General features: G+C 34.9%; 1 protein-coding gene across 3 annotated transcripts in view; it reads left to right on the top strand.

The window, feature by feature from the left end:
* RPS6KC1 (ribosomal protein S6 kinase C1) overlaps positions 1 to 12,570 on the top strand; it is a 340,815-nt gene that overhangs the window by 89,513 nt on the left and 238,732 nt on the right. For all 3 annotated transcript variants that reach the window (XM_037824064.1, XM_037824056.1, XM_037824074.1), the window contains one exon: positions 5,486 to 5,845. In XM_037824064.1, the coding sequence (XP_037679992.1) occupies positions 5,486 to 5,845 (360 nt within the window). The remainder of the gene's footprint in view (positions 1 to 5,485; positions 5,846 to 12,570) is intronic.

The following is a 12,570-nucleotide window of genomic DNA, read 5'->3' as shown; positions in this document are numbered from 1 at the left end:
GCATTCTTCTACCTCAGGGTAACCTTTGTTCTGTTGGTGAGATATCTTGCCTTGTGCTTGAAGCATGAGTCATTGCTACTAGGAAAAGTAGAAATTCCCTTTCGTTGACTGTGGCAATATTTGAACCTTGGGGTTGAGTGAAAGCTATCAGCTAAAAAGAATGAGGGCATGCATTTTATGTATCATCGACTATCTGTTTTTCTAAAAGAAACTGATATTTTTATAGGTGGTCTTCAAATACAGATTTCTTATAGTTTATACTTTAAAGAATTATTCTATGGCAAGTCAACCTTTTCCCCATCCTGTCTTTCAGAGATGATGTCCTAGACAGATTACACTATCCTGCCCTACTCTGAGCAGTATAAGACACAGAAGGTTGGGATAGGTAGGTGAACTGTGATGTGAAACAAGCCCCTCATGTCCATAGCTGCTTTTTAACAAGTCGTTTTGGCTCTCTCATACCCCTGAGACTTGAATCTCTGTGATGTGAACCTGGAGGCAGAACGCTTTCATAGAAGCTTTGACTTCACTCTCTCCCCTGCCTGAATCACTTCCAAAAAAGGTTTGGGTTTTGGACTTGATGTTGTTGGTGAAAGTTGTACCTTTTACTGCGATGATTGCTCAGAGGGCCCGTTGAAGCCTGGATTGACGTCAGGTTACTTTTATTTTTGATGGATAGTCTCTATATTGTATCAAGTGTCATCTGTTGCCCTGCCTTATCCAATCTGTTCTTCGTATTCCTCCACCTTAATGAGAACCTCTTGCTTGCTTGCCTTTCCTTATATCTTCCTTGTTAAAACTTTCTTTCTGAGTTTAAGGGTGCTCGTCTCCACTTCATGTGATATTTGCATGTGGATTTATATAAAACAAGTTGAATGGTAGTGCTGTGATTTCTAGGAGTTCAGCAAGCACTGTATTAAGCAGATGTATTAAAGATAATGAAATTAATGAACTAGGCACTGAGTATTTAAATGCATAAACATATACAAGATTCAGTGCTGTAGTGGTGAAGGGACGTTTTGAAATGCTATATTCATCTTTTAGCTGGTTGGGGAAGGGAATTTAGGAATTGTTTAAATATGGAAGACAAAGATTTCAGAGAGTACCGGAAGATGATTAGTTGCAGTGTATCGTGGAGGATATATGATAGGGATAGGCTTTTCAGGTAGGGTAGGTTGTAACTTAATAGGACACTTGAAGATAATAGGCAAGGAAGAGGTATCAGGGGGTAGTCTGCTTTAAACAGACTTGTCTTTATAATAATTTCTAATTTCTCTCAAGTTAGGAATTCTTTGGCACTGGCTGCTGGATGATTTCACTAATAATTTTTGTGATGGATGTTTTTTGTATATAGATCTTTTGTACATCTCTGATTGTTTTTGGTATGAACTGCTGAATTTCTGGGGTCAAAGACATAAGCCTTTTTAGGAATTTTGACCCATGTTGCCCAATTGTCTTCCAAAAAAGTTAATCCATTTTATACTCTGCTGCATGAGTAACATATATGTTCTTTTAAAAAAAAGGTATTTTTGTTTCCCTTAGGTTCTCCCAGTTTGACTAAAACAATTCCTCTTTGTAACCTGCTAGCTTTGGTTTGTTTATGTTAAAAGATTTTTCATTTAGGAATTAGATAGCATTTGAAAAGGAAAAATTTGTATAGAATATTTTATTCTACTTTATTTTACTTTTTTTTCATGTTCTCGCTATGTACTTTGATGGTCTTACTTTTCAGATCTAATTTCATTTAATCATGACTTCCTTTGTTAATGAAGCAAGGTTAGAAAGGAAAGAGGAAGTGTGAAAATGTCACTAGATTTTTGTGGCCAAAAGGCAAGAAACGGAGTATACATGACTTTACTCTCTTGCACTTTGGCATTATTGTTCTTGTTAGAAAGAAATCAGGCAAAGCATAACATAGTAAAATGTGATCGATGGTGTGAGGGAGAACAGACAAAAGATCTAGAGCATAGCATTTCCTTTCTTTTATAATGAGCTGTGTAAACCAGAGCTTTTTGTTTTGTTTTCTTTCAACTTTGTCCATTTGTTTAATAATTTCAATAGACTGGCTTACGGAATAGTGTCATTTGAGAAAATATACTTGTGTTGAAATATCTACACATTTTTAAATGAGTGCTTTAAAAAAATCTCTGATGAAGTTTTTATATTTCTTAGAACAGTGGATAAATAATTTTGTAGACTGTTGTAAAAGATTTTGATTATAAAGTATTGGCTGTATAGTTGAAAGGTCAGAAAATTGAAAAGATTTCTGCTAGGCCCAATGAATTTCATCCGAGATTGTGAGTTTAATGAAATCTTGTTCCCCAAAAAGGGAACAAAATTCATTCTTTATGAATCTTCTACAGATTTGAAATGAAACTGAAAACAGTTTATTGGCACAGTGCCAATGTAGTGTCTAAAAGCTGATTTGAAATTTGAGCTTAGCTGCCAGTAACATGTTTTTACCCTAACTTATTTTATTTGATAAGAAGTGAGTAATTTGAGTCTATAACAGAGGTCAGCAAATTGCAGGCCGTGGGCCAAATCTGGCCCATCACCTGTTTTTGTATAGCCTACAAATTAGGAATGATTTTTGCATTTTTAAATGGTTGAAAAAATAAAAAGAAGAGTAATATCTTGTGACATCTTAAATTATCAGAACTTCAAACTTCAGTGTCGTGTCCATAAATAACATTTTATTGGAACATAGCCATGCTCATTCATTTACATATTGTCTGTAGCTGCTTTTGTGCTATGACAGCAGAGTCTAGTAGTTGTGCAGAGACTACATGGCTGAAATATTTTCCATGTGGCCCTTAAAAGAAAAGAGATTGTTGACCTCTGATCTAGAATTGTATTGTCTAATATACCTTTAATTTTGACTTGTATGAGCCTGAAGAAATCATTTTCTCCTATATTAAGGAGAAAAGTTTCTTTCCTGAGAAACTTGGCAGTCAGTGTTTGATGTTATGATCTTAAAGTTGTCCCCAAACCTGTTTTCTACATAACCCTATTGTCAATCTTATTTAATGATATACATCAGTGCCTTCAGAGTGTGGTCTTCATGTCCCCTGGGCATTCCTGACCCCTTTTCAGGGGTCTGCAAGGTGAAAACTATTTGAAAATAATACTAGGACATTATTTACCACTCTTACCTTGTTGACCTTTGCACTGTTGGTGCAAAAGCAATGGTGGGTTAAACTGCTGTGCTTTAGCATGAATCGTGACAATGACACCAAACTGTACCAGTAATCATTGCACATACTTGCAATAAAACTGATGCTAATATCACTTGAGAATGTCTTTGATGAAGCAATAAAGATTGTTTATTTTATTAAATCACAATGTTTCAGTATTGTCTTTTTTTTTTTAAATCTTTTTTTTCTTAATTAAAGAAGTTGAAGGTTTACAGGAAAATCATGCAGAAAATACAGAGTTCCCATATATCCCCCTCACACAGAATTATCCCTATCACTAACACTTTGCATTAGTGTGGTGGCTTTGTTACAATTGATGAAACAATATTATTATAATTATACTATTAACTATAGTCCATGGTTTGCATTAGGGTTCACTGTTTATGTTGTACCTATGGTTTGTTGAAGGTGGTTAAAATGGAAAATGTTATGTTGTGTATATGTTACCACTCACACAAAAAGAATGATTGACAGACAAACTGACTAACTATTGTTATTCAGATTTTGGTATTTGGCAAATATTTTCTAAAAAGTGAATGAAGTGAGCTGACCTTTCAAGGAAAACTTGACAGTATTTGCTGCCAGTGGTAAAATTCAAGCTTTCAGCCTAAAATTAGGATTTTGGAAAGTTAGGATGTCTGCCACTTTAGTGTGACAGTTTCCCAGTACTTACAGAATTTTCTGATGAGAATGGAGGTAATATTAACAAATTAATTAATTAAATTTTGACTATTGTGTAATGAAGTGTGTCAGTATTTGGAAGGTCTGTGTATCTCAGGAAACCGATATTTCAAAATGACCAGTGTGTGATGTTATAAATTCACGCATGGATAAAGATCCATTGAAAGTGCAGGACAGATCAATGGAGTGGCAGAGTATAAAAATTTTAATGATAAGATTTGATATTTCATATTGCAAGTAAACTTTAAGAAACTACCACTTGCTGAGTTTTGGTGTAGTATTAAAGCAAAATATCCACAGTTTTCTGAAACAGCTATTAAAATACTCATCCCATTTTCAATTATTGTATCTGTGTGACCTTTTCTTCATATCCTTCAACTAATGTATAATCTATGGCAACAGACTGGGCATAAAAGGAGATATGAGAATCTAGGTATCTTCTATTAAGCTACAGATTACAAGATTTACAATTTGCTTTTGCAGTTACATTACAGGATTTGCAAAAAAGTAGAACAGTGGCACTTCTCTCACTAAATATTTTTGTTTTGGAAAATATAATTATTTTTCATAGAATTATGTTAATATGTTAACAGGCTTTAAATTTCTATTTTAAAATGAATTAATATTTTAGAAAATTCTGTGTTTTTTTCCATCTATTGTAATATAATCTATGTAAACAAAAGCCTTAGGCATCTTCAATCATTTGTAAGAGTGTAAAGGGGGTTCCTGAGATAAAAGAAATTTGATAACTATTATTGTAGATCATGTTCTTTTACCATGAAGTCTGTTTCATATGAAATGAAGTAATTTTCACAGCTTAGTATTTAAATTGCACCTATTATTCATTTTTCTGTCAGAAAACTAAGTTGCAGATACAGATCAAAGTTCTTTTGAAAAACTTGTGGAAGAGACTGAAACTGAAAATTTCTAGGAATTTAGCTCTTTAAAAAAACTAAATAGCATACATTTTCCAGATATGGATGGCTACCTAAAGGCACACCTGTGAGGTTGCATTGGGTAACAGTTAGACAGTTATCATATAATTGTTATATTACAAGTAGTTACAATTTAATGACAGTCTGTTATGATTTATATGCGTTAACTCTATTCCTCATTTAAAGCCCTGTGTAAGAGATAGTATTATTAAGTAAACTTGCTGTTGGTCACACAGTAAAGTTTTTAAGACCTGGATTCAAGCTGCTGCTGCTACTGCTTTTGTTTGTTTGTTTGTTTCCCTTTAACATACTGCTGTTGTTTACATTAACTGTGTATGTAACCACAGCTTTCTATAAATATTTATATGATCTTATGTAAAGATTCTTTTTGACAGTAAGGCTAGATAAAGACATGTCTTCAGTTTTAGTTTGATAAGGCAAGGAGATTATATTCCAGAGCTATACAGAATATATATATATAGTTTCAGGTATTTACTGCTAGTTATTCCAATTCATTAGAACCTAAAAAGGGTTGGCTAGTCAATGACTTCTGTCAGTAAATGAGAGCTTTCCTCACTGAGTTGTTTAGTAAGAAAAAGTAAATAATAATCATGATTTATATTCTTTTGACTAATTCTCAATTTAATATATTTACTATTGTGATCGTATTTCTAGGCTTCTCCAGTGACAGTGATCTGATATCTCTTACTGTTGATGTGGATTCTCTTGCTGAGTTAGAGGATGGAATGGCTTCCAATCACAATTCTCCCATCAGAACTTGTGGTCTCAGTCTTTCTTCGGATTCTTCAGCACTAGGGGCTGTTGCTTCTGACAATGAACAGAATAAAACAGAACAACGGGAAAATCGTAGCCTGTTTCCTGGCAGTTTAAAACCCAAGTTTGGCAAGAGAGATTATTTGGAGAAAGCAGGAGAATTAATAAAGCTGGCTTTAAAAAAGGAAGAAGAAGAAGATTACGAAGCTGCATCTGATTTTTATAGGAAGGGAGTTGATTTACTCCTAGAAGGTGTTCAAGGTACAATTTTATCTATATTAATGTGTTTTGGCATGTTCTGTTGGTATCTGGAAAAAAGTCGATCTTCTGTATAATCCTATACTGAAACAAAATTGAAAAAGAGAAATAAATTACTAATGCTTAAATGACCTACGTATGGATACCTATTTTTAGTTACCTGAGATGTAAGACCATATCAGAGGTGCTTAACTCTTTACTTTCATCAATTAATCTATAAAAACAGGATTTATTATTTTTTTAAATCAATCTCCAAGTCTTTTGTATGAATATAATCTGTTTCTTCTGACTTGGATCCAGTGTTCTTCAGCCTTCAGCTCTGTCAGAAGTATTTTCTAGTGCGTTTATCCTTGATGGCATGAAGACAAAATGAAATGGGCTTTTAAACTGAGAGCATAAAGGCTCCTTGGATTTGGCTACTATTCTTCCTTCATTCATTGCAGCAATACTTAGCTAATTAATGGAGACATGGGGCATGTATAGCTGAATGTAGCTAAATGGTTGTAAGTAGAGTCTACTTTTTCTTTTTTTTATTAGTATCAGCTTTTATTTTAGTCATTTGCCTTTTTCTTATAAAAGCAAAGTGAAACATACTGCAGGTGACTGTTTAGACACAGTAATCAAAGGTTGATGTGATATTCTTTTAGTGGTTTTCTTTCCAGAAAATTATCATCATTTTCATTGTTGTTTTCATTGTTGTTGTTTCATTGTTGTTTCATTGTGGTCTTGACCTGTCAGTACCATACACAACACACAGTTTCCTATATTACTAACACTTTTTTAACTACACTGTGCCTACCCTCATTTTGCCTGGTGTGTTGTAGTCCAGAAGAAGCTTTCTGTTTTACTCTTCCTAGAATGTAAATCTTCAGTCTTAGAATAGGGTGGTATATCAGCACATACCTGGCTGGCTGTAGTGGAAGATGGTGTAGGTAAGGAGGGTTGCTACCTGCTTCTTAACTAGAATTTTGATCAATTCTCTTGCTTTTAGCCTTCACCCCCACTTCCATAGCCATCTAGTGCCACCACTTCCTGAACTCTTAGAGAATTTTATAGTGCCATGTAAATCAGTCATCTTTCTTGAGTTTTCTAAGTCTTTAACCACTCACCCATCTACTTTTTTTTAATGCACTTTTTAATGTGAACTTTAATGTATATACATAACAGTGGTAATTTTCCAAGTACAATTCAACAGGTAGTTAGAGAACAAATTTCAAAGAATGTCATGGGTCACATTTCCACAATTTCAGCTATTTCCATTATTGTAAAATATAACATACATACAGAAAGGTGTTAACTTTCGATGTACAGCTCAATAAGCAGTTATATAGGTAATTTCAAAAATTGGTATGGGTTACAGCTCCACAGTTTCAGTTCTTTTCTTATAATGCAATATAGGGTATATACAGAAAGGTGAATGCTTTCAAAGCACAATTCAACGAGTAGCTATAGAGCATATCTCAAAGGATGCTATAGGGTACAGTTACATCATGTCATCTACCTCCTTCCAGCTATTCCAACACCCCAGCATCCAAATAAATATATACATTTATATAAAGTTTCAGTATTCATAGACCTTTGTTAAATCTTATCTTGTTTGTTTCTATTCCTTCTTCCTTAATCTTTTCCTCCCTCTTTAGTGGTGTCTAGGCAGTGAGCGTATTAATTTATTCAAAGGTGGTGTCAACAGTATGGGAAAGGGGACTGCATCTTAATTGTTGTTCTTAAAGAGGCTGTTGCCCCTGGGTTTTAGGACTTCTTTGGCATGGGAACACTCTGGTGGATTTAAGTTTCTAAGAGATAAAACTTAGTGAATATTTTATAGAATCTCAGGTAGGGACCTAGGTAGTTGGGGACTACTTTTGGTAAGGGCATGGCATACTGTGGCTATTTGGGATGTCTAGCTGGAGCTTGCATAAGAGAAACCTCCAGGATAGCCTCTCAACTTGATTTGGGATCTCTCAACCACTGTGAACTCCACTTGTTACCTTTCTTTTTCCCCCTTTTGGTCAAGTAGGCATGGTCAGTCCTTTGCTTGCCAGGGCCAGGCTCATTCCTGGGAGTCATGTCCCACGTCGCCAGGGGGATTCATTCCCCTGGGAATCACTTCCTTCGTTGTGGGTAGGTTAATGAATTTATTTGCTGATTGGGTTAGAGAGAGAAAGGCCACATCTGAGCAACAAAAGAGGCTCCCTGGAGGTGCCTCTTAGGCATACTTATAGGAGGGCTCAGCCTCCCAGTTGCAAACTAAAGTTTCACAAGAGCAAGCCTCAAGGTGAGGGCTTGATTTATTAAGTAGTGGGCTCCTGATTTCACTTAATAACTATTCTATCTGAAGATAAACGGTCAGGTTCTTACATTATCTTCACTTAGCTGTACAATCATCATCATTCTCAACTTTAAACAATTATCATGACATAATACATTCTAGAGCTCTTATCAGCTACTAATTAAACATCCCTAGTATTAGTGTAGTGTGTTGGTAAGAACTTCCTATTAAGTATTGTCTTTAATATGTAATGGGTAGTTTGTCCATATCCCATCCTGTTGTTAATGTTCTGCACCAGTGTCATACCTTGTAAGTATATCATGCTAACAGTTACCTAGGTTTGTGGTACTGCTCTGTGGGTTACATGTCTTTAAACAACCATTTACTAACATGTTCACCTTCAATGCATCAATGATACTGATAATCTCATTAACAAACCATAGTCACACCTGACCATTTCCATACCATTAAGTTCACCAGCATTATCTTATCTATACATATTAGATTATCATTCCCTCGTCACTAAATTCTATTTTTAGGTCCCCTATATTCTACATTATATGACACTGCATTCAGAATTTTACATTTTTCACAGAGTTCACATTAGTGGTAACATACAGTATCTCTCCTTTTGTGTCTGGCTTATTTCACTCAGCATTATGTCTTCAAGGTTCATCATGTTGTCATATGTTTCACAACCTCATTAATTCTTACTACCATGTAGTATTCCATTGTATTCATATAACACATTTTGTTTATCCACTCATCTGTTGAAGGACATTTGGATTATTTCCATCTCTTGGCAAATGTGAACAATGCCACTATGAACATTGGTGTGCAAATATCTTTTTGTGTCATTGCTTTCAGATCTTCTGGGTATATACTGAGAAGTGGAATTGCTGGATCATAGGGTAACTCGATATCTAGTTTTCTGAGGAACCGCCAAACTGTCTTCCCGAGTGGCTGTACCATTATAAGAGTTCCAGTTTCTCCACATCCCCTCCAGCATTTGTAGTTTCATGTTGGTTTAATGGCAGCCATTCTTACTGGTGTGAGATGATATCTCATTGTGGTCTTGATTTGCACCTCCCTAATACCTAGTGAAGACGAACATTTGTTCATGTGTTTTTTAGCCCTTGCATTTCCTCTTTGGAGAAATGTCTTTTCTCTTTGGAGAAATGTTTGTACTATTGTCATTGAGTTGTAGGATTTCTTTATATAGGCAAGATATCAGTCTCTGATCAGATACATGGTTTCCAAATATTTTCTCCCATTGCATTGGCGGCTTCTTCACTTTATTGAAAAATTCCTTTGAGGTGCAGAAACTTCTAAGATTGAGGAGTCCCCATTTATCTACTTTTTCTTTCATTGCTTGTGCTTTGGGTGTAAGGTCTAAGAAGTGACCTCCTAATACTAGATCTTGAATATGTTTCCCTACATTATTCTCTAGGAGTTTTATGGCACTGTCTCTTATATTGAGGTCTTTGATACACTTTGGGTTAATTTTTGTATTGGGTGTGAGGTAGGGGTCCTCTTTCATTCTTTTGGATATGGATATCCAGTTCTCCCAGCCCCGTTTGTTGAAGAGACTGTTCTGTCCCAGTTCATTGGATTTGGGGGCCTTATCAAAAATCAGTCAAACATAGACCTGGATATCTATTTCCAAACTTGCAATTCAATTCCATTGATGAATATATCTATCTTTGTGCCAGTACCATGCTGTTTAGACTACTGTGGCTTTATAGTAAGCTTCAAAGTCAGGGAGTGTAAGCCCTCCCACTTTGTTCTTCTTTTTTAGAATGTTTTTGGCAATTCGAGGCCCCTTTCCCTTCCAACTAACTTTGATAACTAGCTTTTCCAAGTCTGCAAAGTAGGCTGTTGGAATTTTGTTTGGTATTGCATTGAATCTGTAGATCAGTTTGGGTAGGATTGATATCTTAATGACGTTTAGCCTTCCTGTCCATGAGCATGGAATGTCTTTCCATTTATTTAGGTCTCTTTTTGTTTCTTTCAGTAAAGTTATGTAGTTTTCTTTGGTTAAGTTTATTCCTAGGTAGTTGATTTTTTTTAGATGCTATTGAGAATGGAATCTTTTTCTTGAGTGTCTCTTCAGTTAGGTCATTTCTTTCATATAGGAACAATATTGACTTATGTGCATTAATCTTGTATTCTGCCACTTTGCTGAATTTATTAGCTCAAGTAGCTGTGTTGTTGATTTCTTAGGGGTTCCAAATATAAGATCGTATCATCTGCAAATAATGACAGTTTCACTTCTTCCTTCCAATGTGGATGCCTTTTATTTCTTTGTTTTGCTGGATGATCATTCTAGAACTTCTAGCACAATGTTGAATAGTAGTGGTGACAGCAGATATCCTTGTGTAATTCCTGTTTTTAGAGGGAAGGCTTTCAGTCTCTCACCATTGAGTACTATGCTGGTTGTGGATTTTTTTTTTTTTGGGTAAAACAATTTTAATACACTAATAACGCTGAAAGTTCTGTAAAACTGGTTTTTAAAATTTTTGTGACATCAAGGCCAAAGGCCAAATAATGATATTTAAAGATTTGTCAGGTTAGCTTTTTTTTTTTATCTTCATTTTATTGAGAGATATTCACATACCACGCAGTCATACAAAACAAATCGTACATTCGATTGTTCACAGTACCATTACATAGTTGTACATTCATCACCTAAATCAATCCCTGACACCTTCATTAGCACACACCCAAAAATAACAAGAATAATAATTAAAGTGAAAAAGAGCAATTGAAGTAAAAAAGAACTCTGGGTACCTTTGTCTGTTTGTTTGTTTCCTTCCCCTATTTTTCTACTCATCCATCCATAAACTAGACAAAGTGGAGTGTGGTCCTTATGGCTTTCCCAATCCCATTGTCACCCCTCATAAGCTACATTTTTATACAATTGTCTTCGAGATTCATGGGTTCTGGGTTGTAGTTTTTTTTTTTTTTTTTCTTTAAAATTTTTTTTTTTATCTTCATTTTATTGAGATGGATTTTTCATATATGCCCTTTATCATATTCAGGAAATTTCCTTCACTTCTACCTTTTAAAGTGTTTTTGTCAAAAAAAGGATCCTGAATTTTGTTGAATACTTTTCCAGCATCTATTGAGATGATCATTTGATTTTTCCCTTTTGACTTGTCAATATGTTGTATTACATTGATTGGTTTTCTTATGTTGAACTACCCTTGCATGCCTGGGATGAACCCCACTTGGGCATGGTTCATGATTTTTTTTTAATGAGTCTTTGGATTTGATTTGCACATATTTTGTTGAGAATTTTTGCATCTATATTCATTAGGGAGATTGGCCTGTAGTTTTCCTTTCTTGTAGCATCTTTATCTGGTTTTGGTATTAGAGTGATGTTGGCTTCATAAAATGAGTTAGGTAGTGTTCCATTTTCTTCAATTTTTTGAAAGTCTTTGTGTAAGAACGGTGTCAGTTCTTTTTGGAAAGTTTTGTAAAATTCCCCTGTGAAGCCATCTGGTCCTGGGCTTTGATTTGTAGGAAGCTTTTTGATGATTTATTGGATCTCTTTGCTTGAGATTTGTTTGTTGAGGTCCTCTGTTTCTTCTCTGGTCAGTCTTGGTTGTTCATGTGTTTCCAGGAAGTTATCCATTTCCTCTAAATTGTCTAGTTTATTGGTGTACAGTTGTTCATAGTATCTGCTTATGATTTTTTAAATTTCTTCATGATCTGCAGCAATGTCGCCCCTTTCATTTACTATTTTGTTTATTTGAGTCTTCTCTCTTTTTGACTTTGTCAGATCTTGTTTGTCAATCTTGTTGATCTTCTCAAAGGACCAACCTTTGGTTTTATTTATTTTCTCTGTTGTTTTCTTGTTCTCTATATCATTTATTTCTGCTTTAATCCTTTTTACTTCTTTTCTTCTACTTGCTTTAGGATTATTTTGCTGATCATTTTCTAGCTTCTTCAGTTGTTCGTTCTCTGATTTTAGCTCTTTTTAATGTATGTGTTTAGAGCTTTAATTTTTCTCCTCAATAGTGCCTTCGCTGCATCCCATAAGTTTTGATATGTTGTGTTCTCATTTTCATTTGTTTCTAGGTATTTAGCAATTTTGCTTGCAATTTCTTCTTTGTTCCACTGATTGTTTAGGAGTATGTTGTTGAACCACCAGATATTTGTGAATATTGTAGATCTTTGGTGGTTATTGATTTCTAGTTCCATTCCACTGTGATCAGAGAGTGTGCTTTGAATAATTTCAATCTTTTCATGTTTACTGAGGCTTGTTTTATGCCTCAGCATCTGATCTCTCCTGGAGTAATTTCCATGAGCACGAGAGAAGAATGTATATCCTGGTAACTTGGGATGTAATGTTCTATGTGTGTCTGTTAAGTCTAATTCGTTTGACACATTATTTAGGTTCTCAGTTTCCTTATTGGTCCTCTGTCTGTTTATTTGATTTATAGGAAAGAGAGGT

Source organism: Choloepus didactylus, chromosome 2, assembly GCF_015220235.1.
Source record: "Choloepus didactylus isolate mChoDid1 chromosome 2, mChoDid1.pri, whole genome shotgun sequence".
NCBI lineage: Eukaryota > Metazoa > Chordata > Mammalia > Pilosa > Megalonychidae > Choloepus > Choloepus didactylus.
Note: the sequence above shows the minus strand (reverse complement) of the source record. Positions and strands in the feature narration are given on the sequence as shown.